Raw genomic sequence first — 19820 nt, 5'->3', positions numbered from 1 at the left:
TAGGTACAGTGTACATAGAAACATAGAAAATACGTGCAGGAGGAGGCCACGTGGCCCTTCGAGCCTGCACCGCCATTCATTGTGATCATGGCTGATCATCCACAATCAGTAACCCATGCCTGCCTTCTCCCCATATCCCTTGATTCCGCTAGCCCCAAGAGCTCTATCTAATCATTATTTAATATTGTAGGAGCGTCATCATTTAATATTATTGGAGCTCGTTCATAAGTATGGGGCAGCCTGTTCTCAGCCCCACTTTAACACAAATTATTGTCACATTCAAGTGAGAATACTCTCACATACTGTGGACCAGGCAGCGTCGAACGGAGAATGCTCTACGGCAGAGGCCTGGTGATCTGAATGGCTCGAGGGTAAATGATCTGCAAAATCCAACTGATGGAGACTCCAACCCAAGACACCAGGAGCCAGGAAGGATGGACTGTAAATAACAGTATATGTGTTCCGTGAAACAGGTGGAAAATCTTTTGATGCAAGAAGAAACACGGAATCTTGAGAGCCAGGTCTATAGCTCCCTGAAAGCAGCAACACAAGTAGATAGACTGGTGAAGAAAGTGTATGGTGTGCTTGCCTTCATTGGTTGTGGCATAGAGTATAAGTTGCAGGAAGTCATGTTGCAGGTCGAGAAGACTTTGATTAGGTTGCATTTGAAGTATGTAGTTCTGGATGTACCATTACAGGAAGGATGTGGGGGGTTTGGAAACGGTGCAGGAGTTGTTTACCAGAATAATGCCTGGATTAGGGAGTATTAGGTACAAGGACATATTTGGATTATTACTCTGGAACTCTGAAGGTTAAGGGGAGACCTGATATAAGTATGAGGCATAGATAAGGTAGACATTCAGAACTTTTTTTCTCCCAGGGTGGAAGTGTCAAAGGTGAGAGGGCATCAAAGCTTTAAGGTTCGTTCGCTCGTGTGTCAGACGATGTAGCTCGCTGTTGGCTTCTGTCTCGTCCAACACCAAGTCCAACACGACAGAATTGTTGCCCGATGCGTTGTCGCTTCCAGGGATCGCCATGAGGAGGCTTCTGCCATGATCCCCAGCTTTAAGATGATAGGGTGAAACGTCAAAGGGGATGTGTGGTGCAAGTTTTTTTACACAGAGTGAGTGCCTAGAATGCACTGTCAGGGGTGATGCTGGAGGCAGATGTGATGGTAGCATTTAAGAGGCTTTTAGATGGGCACATGGATATGAAGGGACTGGAGGCATATGGATCATGTGCAGACAGATGGGATTCGTTTATTAGCAGGAAGGAACTGCAGATGCTAGTATATACCGAAGATAGACACAAATAGACAATCAGCGGGTCAGGCAGTGTCTCTGGAGAGAAAAGTTTCGGGACCCTTCTTCAGACTGAAGGTGTGATTAGTTTATTTCGGCACATTGTTGGCCGAGACCTTTCTCTGTTCTGTTCTTAAGAGACTGCAAATACCGGAATATTGAACAAAAGAAACGAACTGGAGAACTCAGAAACTCTGCCAATTCGGCAGCATCTGTGAAGGAAAACGGACAGATAGCGTTGGGGTGGGAGCCCTCCTTGCTGCAGGGCTGCCCGGCTGGAAGCAAGAGGCGTGGAGAGGCGTTCCAAGCAACAATGCAACGCCCGGGCAAGGTCCACTCTTTGTTACGTGGACAGCGGCTGTCCCGGCAACCGGATCGCCGCGCCGTGTTGGTGAACTTTCGCCCCCTGTCCAGCGCTGGAGGAGGAGACCACCACCCTTGCACCCTCTCTCCGCCTGACCCCTCCGCAAACTCCGCACCTTTCCCCTGAAGCCCCCCCCCCCCCTCCCCGGCCACTGACTCCAGTCCACATCTGGATCCAGGTGGAGGAAGAAACATTGGATCCAATGTATCCAATGTATCACAAAAACAGGTATTTTAATATCAGGGTAATGGAAGGGAAGGTGAGAAATACACCGATAGGGCTCCTAATCTGATCAAGGCACAGCAAGAAACCGACCCCCACCCGCTTAAAGGGACCTAGTAAGTCCTCGCTGCTTATGGGAAAAACCGAACCCTCTGGCCCGCTAGCTTGCGTTTATGTAACACTTTTAATTTACGAGGCCCAATGGTGCTGATGCAGGGTTACGATCCGAAATAGCGACACTTCCTCCACATCATCCAATTCCTCCATTTCTCTTGACCGGCCGAGTCCCTTCAGTAGATTTTGTTACTCCAGATTTGCAAATATGGGATGTCTTGTGTCCTTCATGTAGGAGGGCATTTGCACAAGAGGGTAGCTTGCACCTAAAGGACAAAAGAGTGATTGGGGAGGGACTTTCAGAGTGTTGGGCCTTGGCTAATGAAAGCGATTAAAAGAGTCATGAAGCCCAGCTCGTCCTTGATGATCAAAGATGCCCCATCTGCCTGCGTTTAACCCATATCCCTGTCAACCTTTCCTGTCCATGTACCTCTCCAGTGTCTTTTGAACTGTGTTATAGTAAATGCCGCAACCACCTCCTTTGGCAGCTCATTATATATACCCACCACCCTCTGAAATAAAAGTTGTCCCTCAGGTTCATATTAAAATCTTGTTCCTATCATCTGAAATCTATATGCTCTGGTTCTTGATTCCCTTACCCTGAGTAAAAGACTCTGTATTCACCCTATCTATTCCCCTCTATATGATCACCCCAGCCTCCTGCACTCCAAGGAATAAAGCCCTAGCCTGCCCAAACTTTCCCAATAGCTTAGGCTATTCGAGTCCCAGCAACATCCTCATAAATCTTCTCTGCACTCTTTCCAGCTTAATGACGTCCTTCCTATAGCAATTATTATTAAGGCAATTAATAATTTTAGAACATGCTTGGGGAGGAAATACTGAAATAGAAATCAAAATGCTGGAAACACTCAGCAGGTCAGACAGCATGAGTAGGAAGAGATTTCAGGTTGAAGATGCTTCATTGATGATCCTCAGAGGAAAAGTCTTCAACCTGGAAAGTTACCTTTTGCTTTCCTCAGTGAGCAGCATTAAATTAGGCGACATGCAAAAAATGTAGAGGCAGAAGAGAACAGATAATTCAGAGGGTGGTAGAGCAGGAGCAGGTTTATGGACATTGGAAAGGGCAAAGCCTTGAGGGATTTGAGCAGAAGATGGAGAACTTTCAAATGGCATCATTGCTTTGCCAGTAACCATTGTAGGCTGGGTGAGTGAACAGGACCTGGGGCAAGTAAACAGGACAAGGGAGATACATCCTGTAGAGCTCAATTGAACAGTTGGGGGTGATACACTAATCCTACCTAACCCTTCATATATCCATTATTTCCCCCCCCCCCCCCAAAGTCTACTATTTGCAGTGTCCAATTAATCTACTGACCCATGTGTTATTTGGAAGATGTGGGTGGAAACAGGAGCACCTAGAGGAAATGCACATGGTCACAGGGAGACCATATAAACATCACACAGGCCGTCTATAGTTGTACCTGTTTTGTAATAAGCTAAATAAAACAACCTTGAAAAAAGATTTAAGATGCTGGCATCTCACTCTACCCATTTTATATTGTTTTACAATTGTTGGGAAAGTTCTTCAAATCTCTGCTTCAGTTGATTTTTTGTTCTCCCCTTTATGTTCTAAATTTAGTTTTAAACGTTTTTTTTTTGTTTCTAAATGTGATGAGTCCGTACTTTAATCCAAAACGTTTGTATTTCAGTATTGAACATGGCGGAGTGGCAGTAGTCAGAAGAGAATGTTTCAGATCTTAATGCAATGCAGAAAAAAAAATCTAAAGCAGCTGAGCTTTTCAATTGGGTTAAGGTCATGAATATGCACAGTTTTGCTCATATTTTCCCCATTTAATATTCTCCTCGTAATTCAAGGCGTTCCTGTGGAGGGCTTGGATAGAAGGAATGAGATGGGGTTTTTTCCAATCTTGCTCTAAAGCTCTACGAGATATTACCTTCCTGCCCATTTCTTCCAAGTCATGTGGCCACAGAAATGCTTCAAATGGGAGAATGTAAAATAGCTCATAATGTTGCAAGAGTAAGATTCTATTGTTCTTTCATCATTATTTTTCAGCATAGTTGGACCAAGTTATCCAAGTTTGACATGTGATCTCTCATCGCCTCAGTCAAGGTATGAATGAGGTTGGGGTGGGGGCACATAGTTTATAATGTTGTATTTTTCAGATGGTCTCTATGAAAGACTTTCTGGAGATGGTCATTTGGATGTGAGATTTCTGTTCCATTTTCAGTTAAAGAACAATATCACAGGTAATAATTTGGGATTCCAATAAAACTCAAGGGATTATATTGCAAATATAGTTTTGTCATAGAAATTTAGTTGTCACTAGATTGTCACAAGTGTGACCCGTGGGCACCGTTCCCCCAAACCAATATGCCACCACTCACCCGTAGCCCCTCAACTTTGCAGGAGCGGCTGACGTTTTTAAAGTTTAAAATAGCAATAAAATATAAGATCAATGTGAACACATCTCTCTCCCTCTTCAGTCCCCTATTCCCCTCCTCCATTATCCTCCCACCATCCTCTGCTTCCTCCCCTCACCCCTCCCTGCCCTCCCCCATTACCTCGCCATCCCTCTTCCTACCCCTATTCTCCTCTATTCTCCCTCTCCCCAGCACACACACACCACACACACACACACACACACACACACACACACACACACACACACACACACACACACACACACACACACTCTCTCCCTCTCTCCCTCTCTCTCCTCTCTCCATCTCTCCCTCTCTCTCCCTCTCTCCTTCTCTCCCTCTCCAATGCCATCTCACAGACGTCCAATCACAATGTAGCAATGTTACAAAATTTTGAGATTTAAAAAATCAAGTCTGTAATTTATCCCATCAGATAAAGCATAAGAATAAGTTTAATTTGACACCTAATTCACTTTCATATCTCAAGTATTTAAAAAGTTATGGCCATTTCCATACTCGGAAATTAGCATCTTGTTCCCTATTGATTTTCTATGGACATAACAAAAAAGCTGTGATCATGGACAGTCAAAAGGCCATAACCTTCTTAAAAATTAAGAGAACTGAATGAAATTTTCAGTTATCGTAGATTGAACCATTCTGAAACAAACAAAAAATAATCTAACTTGGATGACCTGAAATTAAAGCATATAATTAGTTAGTTACCCAAGTGTAGCTAATTTCAAACTTCAATTTACTAGATCTAAACATCTATCCATTTCTTAATAAATGATTAACATTTTTAAATAGCCCAAGTGGCCAAATAATATTCATAAATAATTCACAATAAAACATGATTTTAAAATCTCATTTACATTAATTTATAGGCCAAATGGAAGGAATTTAGTGTTCAATTGCTGTAAATTAAAGTCCATTTTAAATCGGCTTTCTAGTGGGTTCCTGTGAACGCGCTGGTTTAGAACGTTCACATTGCGCTGGATTTGTGCCCTCAAATGCCCAGAAAAATACTGCGGGATATAAAGAGCCCAAAATTAGCTACTTGCTATAGAAAACTTTATATACAGGGTTCTTAAGAAGCCCCTTTTAATGTAAAAATAAGGTACATACCTTTAATTGTTTGCGTTATAAAACCCTGGGGCTGCGAGAGGTCGCGGGTTTAGAGAGTGATTTTTAAACTACTATAACTATTATACAAGGCCATAAAAACTAATAATACCTTTTGCGACGGGGTCTTTTAGCGATTTTCCGTTAATGATTTACTAGGCTGAACATTTTCGATTGCAACACCCTAGTAAAAATCGCGTTTTAAACCCGCCCCCTCTAAACAGCGCCAAAAGCGCGCACACGGGGGTGGGGCAGATTGTCAGCCACGATTCAGGTAGGTTTTGTAACATACCTACACAATGGATCTCATTTACAAATGACATCATAATGAGACGTTGCCAATGGTAACGAGGTGGCTGCCACTGTACTAATATCTGAAGAGGCTGCTCCTCAACTTCTGATTCCCCTCCACACCTTACTCAGGTTCACAAGGTTTCATGCTATATTTCAAAAGTTATTCATGATTAAAGTTTAAAAAAAAAGCCAAAATCACCTTCTCACAGAGCCCTTTATCCAGGAGCTTCCAGTGATGATGTTACAATGCCACTCAAACTGCACCAATCACAATGGCCTCTCAAGCTGGCTGCCGACTGCTACAATGACATCACAATGGGACGTTGCCAACGGTAATGAGGTTGCTGCCCCACAAACCTGGTGATTGGCCACAAGGCAGGGAGTGGGGAGGGCCGATCAGTGGGGGAACTCTCTTCAGTAAAACTCCAATCTCAGTGATTGATTATTTTCCAGTTTAATCACACAGTGCCAATGAACATGTGCAAGATTACATGTCTGAGCCTGTATCACTTTTAAACAGTGCATAGACCATTCAAACCTCGCCATTTAACCCAGTCTGAAGTAGTACATAAATAGAAGAGAGAATGAACTAAATGGCTCCTTGACCTAGCTTAATCCTCCAAATGATATCTGATCCCATGCCTCATCTACTTGGCCGCCTGATCATGACGTCTATTTCGAGTGTCAGTGCGGCCCTTCAATGGCCATTGACGTGGCCGGCTCCTATAAAACTATATGCCAATGATGCTATGAGTTTTATCTACAAGGAAGATCACTCCTACAAATAGCTGACCGACCGATGTATTCGGTTTTGCGCTTTCTTCACTATCTTGGAAAGAAGCACAGGTGTTCATCTTTCTACAAGGCTGCACTTCCAGAGAAATAGATTTCAATGGTTGGAGAGGTAATGTTATATCTGCACACAGTCTTGGCTAAGACCACACTTGCAAAAGTATGGACAATGCAGTGTCCAATGTGTAATGAGGATGTGGTAACTATCAGCAACAATTGGACAATCCGTAGAGATGAAAGGCTGAGGAATGATCCCCTCCAGTTCTATAATGTTATGAAGTTTACACACCATAACCAAAGGGCTGTAACTATAAGGTAGACATAGATTCAGAAATGATCTATGAGTGTCAATGATCAATCACTCAGTATTCAAACACAGCAGGGAACGGTAGGAAGATGCAGTTGCCTTGTTAGAAGATAGAACACTACAGCACAGGCTCCTTCAGCCCACAATGTCCACACTGAACATGATGCTCAGTTAAACTAATCCCATCTGCTGGAGATATGTTGCAGACATCCTGTGGGTTGGGCAGGAAATTGTGGGAATGTGCAGAACTTGCAACCAAAGATCTTGCTCTAAGATCTTTGCTTGCAACCATTTTCCCACTGAGCAGAATAGAGGATTATTTCACAGCTTCTCTCTTTGTCTTCCCTCTAGCGCACCATGCACCATCAGGCAGCTGTGTGGAACATGTGGGAGTCAGCCAACACCCACACAACATTACCAGGTAAAGACTACCTTATATGAGCAACATGTGGATAGAACTGCACTCATAGAACTGCACTGACACTGCTTGACGCAACATTTGGCATTTGACCAGCAATGAATTGTTGAAATCTGGATTTAATAAAATAGGATATACATAGCAATGATTTGATGGGCGCATACTAGGTGCAATGTGAGTAGAACCATTTTAGTACTTTCATTGCAACAATGTTAGTTAATCCAATCAATCTGAACTCCTTTAATGCAAGCATGATCACAAAATCATGAGATAAACGTGTATTACTGCAGAAACCAAATTTTGTTTGAACCTCATGTGAGGTTCAAATGAGAAATAAATGGTATTGTGTTGTTGTTGTTGTTTTTCAATTCTCTGAATGTCTCTCTGACTCCTTCAGATTCTGTTCCTTTCCACATTAGAACACTAGTGCCCTTTAGGTTTTAAATTCCTTTGTCACTCCATCATCAGATTGATGTCTCCCCAAATCTCCTCTGGCCCATGCTTCACTGCTGGGAATCCCTCTGTCGCTTAGACACCTAACTCTGGAATTCCCCTTGTAAACATTGCCTCTCTCGAGTCCACTTTAAGAAACTTTTTGAGAAGTAGTGCGCAGTGGCGCAGTGATAGAGCTGCTGCTTTACAGCACCAGAGACCAGAGTTCAATCCTGACTATAGGTGCTGTCTGTATGGAGTTTGTATGTTCTCCTTGTGACCGTATTGGTTTTCTCTGGGTGCTCCGGTTTCCTCCCGTGCTCCAATCACGCACAGGTTTGTAGGTTAATTGGCTTTGGTTAAAAAGTGAAAATTGTTCCTAGTGTATAGAATAGTGTGAACCCTGGTCGGCATGGTCTCAGTGGGCCGAAGGGCCTGTTTGCAACCGATATTTTCACAGTCCAGAGACAAAATCTGAAGTATTTTTGCCCGAATTTCACCTTTCCTGGCCCAGTATCATTTATGTCTGCTTTCCCAGCTAGGAAGTTGCCAGGACTGGAAGGCCTGACATAGTATAGGCTAGGACTGACTGTTTAGTTTAGTTTATTGTCACGTGTACCGAGGTACAATGAAAAGCTTTTTGTTGCATGCTACCTAGTCAGTGAAAAGACTATACATGACTACAATCAAAGTCCACGGTGTACAGATACAGGATATAGGGAATAGGAGGTGAAGGGTGACTTTATAGATGTTTATAAAATCATGAGGAACATAAATACTGTAGATAGCCGCATTCCTTTTCCACAGTAAGTTAATCTAAAACTAGAGGGCATGCCGAAGCAAATGTTCCTCCTTCATTTTGAGCATTCATGGGCCAGGGTGTCTCAGTGGGGATGTCGAACAAGTTACTTAATGCAAATGTGGTGGCTGCAGAAAGCAGGGTAAATTATACACTAGCCTTGGGAACAACAGGAGTTGTGTACTGCAGGAAGATGTCTTGTTGCAATTGTATGGGGCCTTGGTCAGACCACATCTGGTCTATTGTCTATACAGTGGGATCTGGGGGTCCTTGTTCATCGGTCAATGAAAGTAAGCATGCAGGTACAGCAGGCAGTGAAGAAAGCGAATAGCGTGTTGGCCTTCATAACAAGAGGAGTTGTGTATAGGAGCAAAGAGGTCCTTCTGCAGTTTTACAGGGCCCTAATGAGACCACACCTGGAGTATTGTGTGCAGTTTTGGTCCCCTAATTTGAGGAAGGACATTCTTGCAATTGAGGGAGTGCAGCGTAGGTTTACAAGGTTAATTCTCGGGTTGGTGGGACTGTCATATGCTGAGAGAATAGAGCGGCTGGGCTTGTATACTCTGGAGTTTAGAAGGATGAAAGGCAATTTATTTGAAACATATAAGATTATTAAGGGTTTGGACACGCTAGAGGCAGGAAACATGTTCCCGATGTTGGGGAGTCCAGAACCAGAAGCCACAGTTTAAGAATAAGGGGTAAGCCATTTAGAACGGAGATGAGGAAACACTTTTTCACGCAGAGAGTTGTGAGCCTGTGGAATTCTCTGCCTCAGAGGGCGGTGGAGGCCAGTTCTCTGGATACTTTCAAGAGAGAGCTAGATAGGGCTCTTAAAGATAGTGAAGTCAGAGGATATGGGAAGAAGGCAGGAATGGGGTACTGTTTGGGGATGATCAGCCATGATCATATTGAATGGCAGTGCTGGCTCGAAAGGCCGAATGGCCTACTCCTGCGCCTATTGTCTATTGACTATTGTGGGCAATTTCAGTTTCCTTACCCAAGGATGGATCTGCTCATCCTGGAGGGAGTGCCACTCACTGCTGGGATGGCAGGACTGTTACATGTGGAGAGATTGGGGTTGCCTACGTTTGTATTCACTGGAGTTTGAAAGAATGAGAAGGGGCTGAAATTGAAAAAGCAGTAGTGATTAGATGTACAGGCTGTCCACAACGAGGGGTCAGAATCTTGGGTTACAGATTTAGGAATGATAGGTGAAAATATGCCACCCTTTCACACAAGTCGTGTTTTATCCCACTTTTGCAGATTAGGTGTCGAAGACTGCAAGGAATATGCAGAGAGAGAGTATGAGGGTGGTTGGCAGGAGAATTAAGACGTTAATAGCATTGTTGTGAGAATAGGCTTAAAAAATATAAATGGCGGAATGGGATTGACGGTATTCCTCTGAGAACCAGCATTGACTCAATAGGCCGAAAGGCCTCCTATGACATAAGTAAATATGAAACAATAAAATAAATATCACTATGTTTGGAAAGTAAATGGATCATTTATCCCGGAGCCAACTGTCTTTGAGTTATGTTCTGACAAGGGATCTATTGGACTACTGTTTTTCCTCAGCAGATAACTAATGACATGTATTTACACAGCAAAGGGAGTCTGTGGTCATTGCGCCTGGATATACATTGTCTCGGACCAAGAGTAACATCAGTGTCTCTCTGTGTGATGAATTCTTCAATCGACCTAAGCCTGTCAGGACAATTGTTCCAAGGTAATCTCTATTATAAACAGTGTAATTTGCCCAGTGGGGCAGTGGGATAGAGATCCGGGAATATATCACTCTTCTCTGTGTCCCTGAGCCTTGCCCAACTGACTATACTTATCCATTTACCCTCCAGTCTTCCACCACTATCTACATTGTGGTATCTGCTAATATTACTGCACTGCACAGCTTGTCAATTCTTCCCAGCAACTGTATCATCCAGCTTGGTAAATCTGTGCTTTTGTTACGCTTTATACAGTGGCTTGCAAAAGTATTCATACCCCTTGAACTTTTCCACAATTTGTCACGTTACAACCACAAACGTAAATGTATTTTATTGGGATTTTATGTGATAGACCAACACAAAGTGGCACATAATTGTGAAGTGGAAGGAAAATGATACATGATTTTCAAATTTTTTTACAAATAAAAAACTGAAAAGTGTGGCATGCAAATGTATTCAGCCACCTTTACTCTGATACCCCTAAATAAAATCCAGTGCAACCAATTGCCTTCAGAAGTCACCTAATTAGTAAATAGAGTCCACTTGGGTGTAATCTAATCTCAGTATAAATACAGCTGTTCAGTGAAGGCCTCAGAGGTTTGTTAGAGAACATTAGTGAACAAACAGCATCATGAAGCCCAAGGGACACACTAGACAGGTCAGGGATAAAGTTGTGGAGAAGTTTAAAGCAGGGTTAGGTTATAAAAAAATATCCCAAGCTTTGAACATCTCACGGAGCACTGTTCAATCCATCATCCGAAAATGGAAAGAGTATGGCACAACTGCAAACCTACCAAGACATGGCTGTCCACCTAAACTGACAGGCCGGGCAAGGAGAGCATTGATCAGAGAAGCAGCCAAGAGGCCCATGGTAACTCTGGAGGAGCTGCAGAGATTCACAGCTCAGGTGGGAGAATCTGTCCACGGGACAACTATTAGTCGTGCACTCCACAAATCGGGCCTTTATGGAAGAGTGGCAAGAAGAAAGCCATTGTTGAAAAAAAAGCCATAAGAAGTCCCGTTTGCAGTTTGCCACAAGCCATGTGGGGGACACAGCAAACATGTGGAGGAAGGTGCTCTGGTCAGATGAGACCAAAATTGAAGTTTTTGGCCTAAATGCAAAACGCAATGTGTGGCGGAAAACTAACACTGCACATCACCCTGAACACACCATCCCCATTGTGAAACATGGTGGTGGCAGCATCATGCTGTGGGGATGCTTTTCTTCAGCAGGGACAGGGAAGCTGGTCAGAGTTGATGGAAAGATGGATGGAGCCAAATACAGGGCAATCTTGGAAGAAAACCTGTTAGAGTCTGCAAAAGACTTGAGACTGGGGCGGAGGTTCACCTTCCAGCAGGACAACGACTCTAAACATAAAGCCAGAGCTACAATGGAATGGTTTAGATCAAAGCATATTCATGTGATAGAATGGCCCAGTCAAAGTCCAGACCTAAATCCAATTGAGAATCTCTGGCAAGACTTGAAAATTGCTGTTCACAGACGCTCTCCATCCAATCTGACTGAGCTTGAGCTATTTTGCAAAGAAGAATGGGCAACAATTTCAGTCTCTAGATGTGCAAAGCTGGTAGAGACATACCCCCAAAAGACTTGCAGCTGTAATTGCAGCGAAAAGTGGTTCTACAAAGCATTGACTCAGGGGGGCTGAATACTTTTGCACGCCACACTTTTCAGTTTTTTATTTGTAAAAAAATTTGAAAACCATGTATCATTTTCCTTCCACTTCACAATTATGCACCACTTTGTGTTGGTCTATCACATAAAATCCCAATTAAATACATTTACGTTTGTGGTTGTAACGTGACAAAATGTGGAAAAGTTCAAGGGGTATGAATACTTTTGCCAGCCACTGTATATCAATCTCAGTCTCCCCATACTTTATATCATGCTAAGTATATCAGCTCCTTTCCGGTATAGTCCCTGTCTCCTTCTCACCATTCTCATGATGTCCATCTCATCTCCAGTGCTTACTTTATTTGTCCATGTCTGCCTGCAGTGTGTTGCTTACTATACCTGTGTGAATCTATGGCTGCACAATTGGTACACCTGTCTCAACTCCTGGACTCGCATAGATAGAAGCACATAGAAAATAGATGCAGGAGGAGGCCGTTTGGCCCTTCGAGCCAGCACCGCCATTCATTGTGATCATGGCTGATCATCCACAATCAGTAACCCATGCTTGCTTTCTCCCCATATCCCTTGATACCGCTGGCCCCTAGAGCTCTATCTAACTCTCTTTTCAATTCATCCAGTGAATTGGCCTCTACAGCCAATGTGAATATGTAGGGATTTAGCTACTTTGGGAAATGGCAGGTGTCTGTGAAAACTGGGCTTTACTGATAGTGACAATACATTGCAAGGTGCTGGAGACCCATGTGACCTAGTTGTCGCCAGTAAGTCTGGACCTCTGAAGAAGCTCCATGAAGCTTCTGCCCACGTGACCCACCTGTCTCCACTAAGTCTGGGTTCCTAACGAGGTTTCTGATACGTTTCAATACACTGATGCTTGTACCGTGTTTGTGATTGGTTCAGGGAGTTTTATGTTTCTACTTTGTTTCTGTGTCTTCCCGCCGGTATCTGTGATTGGTCCAGAGGGGTTACCTCACCAAATATGTCTTTACTTTGTTTCTGTGTACTGAATGGTTTGGTTTGTCGGGGTTGCCTCCCCCTGTACTTTCGTGCCGTTAGTATTCCCGCCACTGTATAGAGGTATATAAGGGTGATCGTTTTGTTGGGTCGTGTCGGTTGTCTTTCCTTCTGTCCTGTTTACGCGAGGCTGCTGAGGGCTCGAGTGAGTGGATCTGAGGCCGGCCCTGCGGTGTTGTATACAAATAATGAAGGGTTTGGACTCCAGTATTCGACTCAGTGGTTTACTGTACCAGATTAGGGAGAGAGTATTAGACCCATTTGGGGGCTCGTACAGGATCTCAACTAATTGCCAATGCGAGTCTACGGCCGAGGAACTAAGTCGCCTCGGATTGCGGGAGGTAAAATTCAGTCTCTGGTGTGAGTAGTTTTTACTGCATTGGTTTTCCCCGCTCCGTTAATCTGACGACAAATTGGTTATTCGCTGACTTGTGCGTGGAATCCCGACGAGATTGATTAAGGTTAGTAGTCTGGCGAACACTGGTTTGGGTGAGGGTTGGCGTTCCCGTAGAGTTAGAGTCCCCACCTTAAAGGGTTAAAGTCCCGGGATTAGAGTTCCTGCCCGGTATTGCGGTACGAATTGGGGTAATGTCATCAGGATACCTTGAAATACGATACTGGGAAGGTTCAGTATTAAGCGGGGTAAGTACTGAGAGCCAGCACTTAGGTGAGATTGGCAGATTCACTTTAAAGATCGGGGCTGAGAGTTAGCGCTAAGGGGAGTAAGTGCTGAGGATCAGTATCTTGTAGGTAGGAGGGTTAGAGTCCCTGGGGTTCGAGTCCCTGCCTGTGATGGGTTTGAGTCCTTGTTGGTACTGGGGATCAGTACTAAGGTTGATTGACATAGCTACTGTAAAAATTAGTACTGAAATTGGGAGGATGCATCTGTGATATTCTAGGACTGCGATCCAAATTTTTTCGATCCTAAATTCTGCTAAATTTGAAGTGTTCATATTGAACGCTTTTGCTTATGATTGTGTAATTTACTCGTAATGTAATTGTATGCTCATATATTATATTCTAGTCTGCTTTTGCATTATAGTTGTTAGTTGTATATGTTCTTGCTTAAGTGTGATTTTGCTCGTATTATAGTTGTATATGCTTTTGGTTATGTTTGTGTGATTAAGTTCGGGTGATTTTGCTACTGTGGTATCGCTTTAATACGTTGTGTGACTACGGCTTTAATTTACCGATTTAAGACGCTTTGTGAAGGATTGCGTGCGAACTGTGTGCGGCCCCGTTTGATTGGAGATAAGTGTGTGTGAAATATTTGCTGTATTGTGTTGTGTGTAGATCGATCTTTTGTGTGATCGTCGGCTGGAATGGGCATCACCAAGATACTGCTACTGACCCTGATAGTCCATTGCAGATATTGTGTGTCAAACATCCAGATGAGGCGGAACGATTAAAGCATTTGTCTGGAACCTTGAATGAAAAATGAGGGTGTGAATTATGGCCCAAGGGAGGGGTTGGCACCTTGGAGGGCATGAAATACATAGACATTTGGAAGTATAGTCAAAATGTTAATGCTAAGAGGCTTATTGCTCTCTGGAGACAACATTATCAAGAGCTGGAGGAACAGAGGGAAGCCGAGATGTTGACAAATTGGCAGGATACTGCTTTGAAGTTAGGAATGGGTATAACAGAAAGAGGACTGTAAAGAGAATGTACTTGCGCTTATAAAGAATACTAGACCAAGTGCAGACCCGTTGGGTCTGTTCCCCCAACGTGCGGTTGTGGGGGGGGGGGGGGGAAGGGGAGGCGGCATGCAGCCTTTTACCCCATAACCACACTATCTACTGACGCATAGCCCCCAACGCAGTCACATCTAGAGAGGGGGGGGGGGGGGGGGGCGGGGGTAGAGAATGAGGGCAGAGAGAGGAGGGGCAGAGACAGAGAGAGACAGAGACACATAGAGAGGGGCAAGAGGGCGAGGCGGGTGGAGAGGAGGAGAAGAGGACGGGTGGGTGACGGGGGAAAAGGTGGGGGATGGTGAGAGTGAGGGGGTGCTCGCTGAGAGGGGGAGAGGTGGGGAGCAGGGAGGGGGAGGGAGGGGGGGTGGAAGGAAGAGGGTAGGGGGGTGTGGAGGGGAGAAGGTTTAGGGGAGGGGAGGGAGGGGAGAGAGGGAAGAGAGAGAGGGGGGGGGAGAGGAGGGGGGGAGGGGGAGAGAGAGGGGAAAGAGAGAGAGGCGGGGGGAGAGGGGGAGGAGAGAGAGGGTGTGTGAGAGAGGGGGGTGAGGTGAGGGGAGGGGGAGAGGTGGGCAGCCAGCAGGAGGGGGGAGGGGGAGGTGGAGGGAAGGGGGGGTAGGGGTGTGTGGAGGGGAGGGGGGGTTTAGGGGAGGGACGGTGGGGGAGGGGATGGAGGTGGGGGAGAAAAAAGAGGGGGGGAGAAAAAAGAGGGGAGGAGAGAGAGGGGGGAGAGAGGGGAGGGGGAGTGAAGGGAGGGGGGAGAGGGCGAGGGGGCAGAGAGGAGGTGGGAGAGAGGAGGGGGAGAGAGTGAGGAGAGAGGAGAGGAGAGGAGGGGAGTGAGGAGGGGGGGGGGGGAAGGGGAGGGGGGGGGGGAGGGGGGGAGGGGGGAAGGGAGAGAGGGGGGAGGGGGGGAGAAGAGGGGAGGAGAGAGAGAGCTGGAGGGGAGAGGAGGGAGAGGGGGGGGGGGGGGAAGGCGGGGAGAGGGGGGGGGGGGGGGGGGGAGGGGAGGGGAGGAGAGGGGAGGGAGATGTGAGGAGAGGATTGGGGAGGAGAGGAGAGGAGAGGAGAGGGGAGGGAGAGGGGGGGGAGGGAGAGGAGAGGGGGTGGAGAGAGGAGGGGAGAGAGAGAAGAGAGGAGAGGGAGGGAGAGACAGGGGGCGAGAGAGCGAGGTGGGGGAGAGGCGAAAGAGAGAAGAAGAGAGAGAGGGATAGGGAGAGAGAGGACCGGGGGAGAGAGGTAGGGAGAGAGAGAGAGGAGGGGAGAGAGGAGAGAAGAGAGTGCCTTTTTACTTCAACCCAAAACCCCCCACAAACAACCATTTGCAGGCAGTGCTTTTTTATTTCAAACTAACCATATTTTTATTTTCAAACCACATTAAGGGGACTTACTCACAGGTGTGAAGAAATTTGTTCAGTGTCATTCAGAGCTCAGAGTGACAGAGACTAATTGACAGAGCTCCGTCTTGATGAGAGACTGATTGAGGCACACCACTTCCTGGTTTTATAGTCCCTCCCCCTCCCTCCAGCAGGGGCAGCAGAGAGAATGGGGAATTTTGTAAAAACATTAATATCTCCGTCATTTTTCATCGACGGGAAAAATCCTCGGCACACATGTGGCAGAGGGGGGCTCTGAGAAGGTGGCCAAAAATGACGGCCGTAGGTGGCGGCGTTCTCTCCGAAATCGCAGCACAGAAGGCCAAATGCGGTCAAGAACAGAGATTTAGTAATATAGATAAAGAACGGGAGTCCAAGCGGACCTCTGATGAGTTAAAAGAAGATGGCGAAAAAGGATTACGTAATCCAATGGTTGGCTTTGGCTTAGATGAGAGAGACGATAATATTTATAAGATTGGGAAAGTGTCCGTATATGGACCTGTTTACAACCCCCACCTTATACGTCTGCACCTCCTGCATATATTAATCCCGCAACACCACCTGTGTCCCCTACAACAGCAACTCAGAGTTCCCTGACCTCAACAGCCCCGACATTGGCAGACGACCCGGTTGCGCTTGGTACGAGGAGCAAAACTAGGAGAAGTATACCCGTACCACCAGTTCAGGAACTCCCTAAACCCAGAAGGATAAAGGGCATGTCCCACTTAGGCTATTTTTCAGCGGACTGCCGGCGAGTGTCAAGTTCGCGGCACTCGCCTGAAAAAACGGGAACTGGAACGCGACTGTCAGAGTGGAGCACACACAAACACATCGCAAAGGCTTGGGGGGCCAGGGAAAGCGGGGGGGAAGCTGAAATTCACACAGTGCAAAGCCAAGGTGATACAGACATAGGATGAACAGGAAGGCAGACAACTTTTAATAAGCCAGAGATACACAGCTGTGAAGTTCGGCAGCTTTTAACATTACCGGCCGGTTCTCCTTGGTTCTGACAACTTTTCTGGCTTCAAGGCACACACACACACACACACACTCACCAAAACACACTCACAACACACACACACAACACACACCCACACACACACACACAACACACAAACACACACACACACACACACACAAACACACACACACACCACAACACACACACACACACCACACACACACACACACACACACCACACACACACACACACACACACACACACCCCCCCCCCACCCCCCCCCCCCCCCCCCCCCCCCCCCCCCCCCCCCCCCCGGGATTAATACAATTCTATCATATAGTCATCGTGTGGTGCAGGAAGGAACTGCAAATGATGGTTTACACTGAAGATAGACAGATAGACATATAAAGCTGGAGTAACTTAACAGGTCAGACAGAATCTCTGGAGAAAAGGAAAATATAACGTTTTGGGATGGGTCTGAAAAAGGGTCCCGCACACCTTTGGAATGTGGAAGGAAATAAGAGCACCCGGAGAAAACCCATGCGATCAAAGGGAAAAGGAGCAAACTCAATACAGAGAGCACCCATATTCAGGATCAATTCCGGGTCTTTGGCAATTTTAGGCAGCAACTCTATGGCCAATGTACTGCCCCATAGTCTTGAACTTAATTAAAACATACAGTAGCTGTAAAGGGGGATAGCGTCACTTGGAGATTTAAAATTGAAAATTGATATTTTCATTTTGTTAGTAACCAAAGTTATTAACATATAACTTTTTGTGTGTTGGAAAACAAAATATAGTGGCACAGCTGGTAGACTTGCTGCCTCACACGCCAGAGATCTGTGCTCGATCCTGCCCTCGGGCACTGTCTGTGTTGAATTTGCACATTCTCCCTGCAAGCGTGTGGGTTTCCTTCCACATCCCAAAGGTGCATTGGCTTTGTAGGTTAACTTGTCTCTGTAAAATTGTCCCTAATGTGTAGGGAGTGGGTGAGGAAAGTGGGGTAACAGAAGTTGTGTGAATGGGTAGACAAAAATGCTGGAGAAACTCAGCGGGTGAGGCAGCATCTATGGAGCGAAGGAAAGAGGCGACGTTTCGGGTCGAGACCCTTATTCAGACTGATGTGAGGGTGGGGGGGACAGGAAGAAGAAAGGAAGAGGCGGAGACAGTGGGCTGAGGGAGAGCTGGGAAGAGGAGGAGAAAGCAGGGATTACCTGAAATTGAAGAAGTCTATGTTCATACCGCTGGGGTGTAAACTGCCCAAGCGAAATATGAGGTGCTGCTCCTCCAATTTATGGTGGGCCTCACTCTGGCCATGGAAGAGGCCCAGGACAGAAAGGTCGGATTTGGAAGGCGAGGGGGAGTGCTGAGCCACCGGGAGATCAGGTTGGTTATTGCGGACCGGGCGGAGATGTTGGGCGAAGAGCCTATGCTAGGTCTCACCGATTTAGAGCAGCTGACACCTAGAGCAGTGGATGCAATAGATGAGGTTGGAGGAGGTGCAGGTGAACCTCTGCCGCACCTGGGAAGACTGCTTGGGTCCTTGAAGCCAATACCCTACCCTCAATACCATGTGCTCTAATTTTGACCACTAATCTCCTGTGTGGGACATTATCAAAGACTTTCTGAAAGTCCAAATGCACTACATCCACTGCCTCTCCTTTATCCATTTTACTTGTCACATCCTCAAAAAATTCTACAAGATTAGCAAGCAGGATTTCCCTTTCATAAATCCATGCTGATAGACCAATCTTTTTACTGCCATCCATATGCACCAATTTTATTTTTGTTATTTTTAGTGTGTCTAAAATGTATGTTTTAAATGTTTCTTAGTATGTCTTATGTTGGGGTGGTGGGGGGGTGGTGAGGGGAATAGGGGAAAACCGTTTCTCAGTCACTTATCTGGACGGAGATGCGTCTTTTCTCTGTGTCGCATCTCCCCCCCCCCCCCCCCCCCCCCCCCCCCCCCCCCCCCCCCCCCCCCCCCCCCCCCCCCCCCCCCCCCCCCCCCCCCCCCACCCCCCCCCCCCCCCCCCCCCCCCCCCCCCCCCCCCCCCCCCCCCCCCCCCCCCCCCCCCCCCCCCCCCCACCCCCCCCCCCCCCCCCCCCCCCCCCCCCCCCCCCCCCCCACCCCCCCGGCCTACCAACTGGATTCGCACGGCCTTTTATACTATTATACATAATATTTATACCCAGAGCTTCAGCGCTGGATTACCATCACAGAGCGGTGTTAGAGCTCCGGAGTGTTGGGCGTGCTGACTTTAACACCTTGATTTGCGGAGCTTCTAGCTGTGGGCACCGCTGACTTTAACATCGTGGAGCGAGGTGATCCCTTGCTGGGGGTCGCCAGTATTGGAGTTCCATCCAGCTCGGCCTGTGGACTTCAGACGCCGCGGTCTCCGGTAGGAAGCGGCCGATTCGGAAACTCCAAATCACGAGTGTGTTCCCATCCGTTCCGACATCAGAGTTTCGATCATGCTGGCGAGGCCTGTACATCGGCCATCCGTAGTGGCGACTGTGGAGGGTTCAAAGACCCTGACCACGGGTGAACAAAGAGGAAGATGACTTCCATCACAGTGAGAAACGTTGATTCTGCTGTGGTGGATGTTTATGTTAAACTCTATCGTGTATTGTGTTTTTTTATTTATATGGCTGTAAGGTAACTCAAATGTCACTGTACCAATTGGTGCATGTGACAATAAATGTGAACTTGAATTTGAAATCTTTACTATCCTTCTTTATATTTTCGGCCAGCTTACCCTCGTGCTTTATCTTTTCGCCCCGTATTGCCCTTTTTGTTATTTTCTGTTGTCCTTTGAAAGTTTCCCAATCCTCTGGCTTCC

At 46.3% G+C, this 19820-nt stretch overlaps 1 protein-coding gene across 1 annotated transcript in view; it reads left to right on the top strand.

Moving 5' to 3' along the window:
* The first annotated feature begins 1689 nt into the window (after window positions 1-1689).
* Window positions 1690-19820, top strand: part of LOC129698919 (flagellum-associated coiled-coil domain-containing protein 1-like) — a 55160-nt gene continuing 37029 nt past the window's right edge. The window contains exons 1-4 of the mRNA XM_055638359.1: window positions 1690-1893; window positions 4037-4093; window positions 7271-7340; window positions 10173-10294. Coding sequence (XP_055494334.1) covers window positions 1868-1893; window positions 4037-4093; window positions 7271-7340; window positions 10173-10294 — 275 coding nt within the window. The 5' untranslated portion in view covers window positions 1690-1867. The remainder of the gene's footprint in view (window positions 1894-4036; window positions 4094-7270; window positions 7341-10172; window positions 10295-19820) is intronic.

Source organism: Leucoraja erinacea, chromosome 7, assembly GCF_028641065.1.
Source record: "Leucoraja erinacea ecotype New England chromosome 7, Leri_hhj_1, whole genome shotgun sequence".
Classification (NCBI taxonomy): Eukaryota; Metazoa; Chordata; class Chondrichthyes; order Rajiformes; family Rajidae; genus Leucoraja; species Leucoraja erinaceus.
The sequence above is the reverse complement of the archived record's forward strand: the minus strand, read 5'-3'. Positions and strand labels throughout refer to the sequence as shown.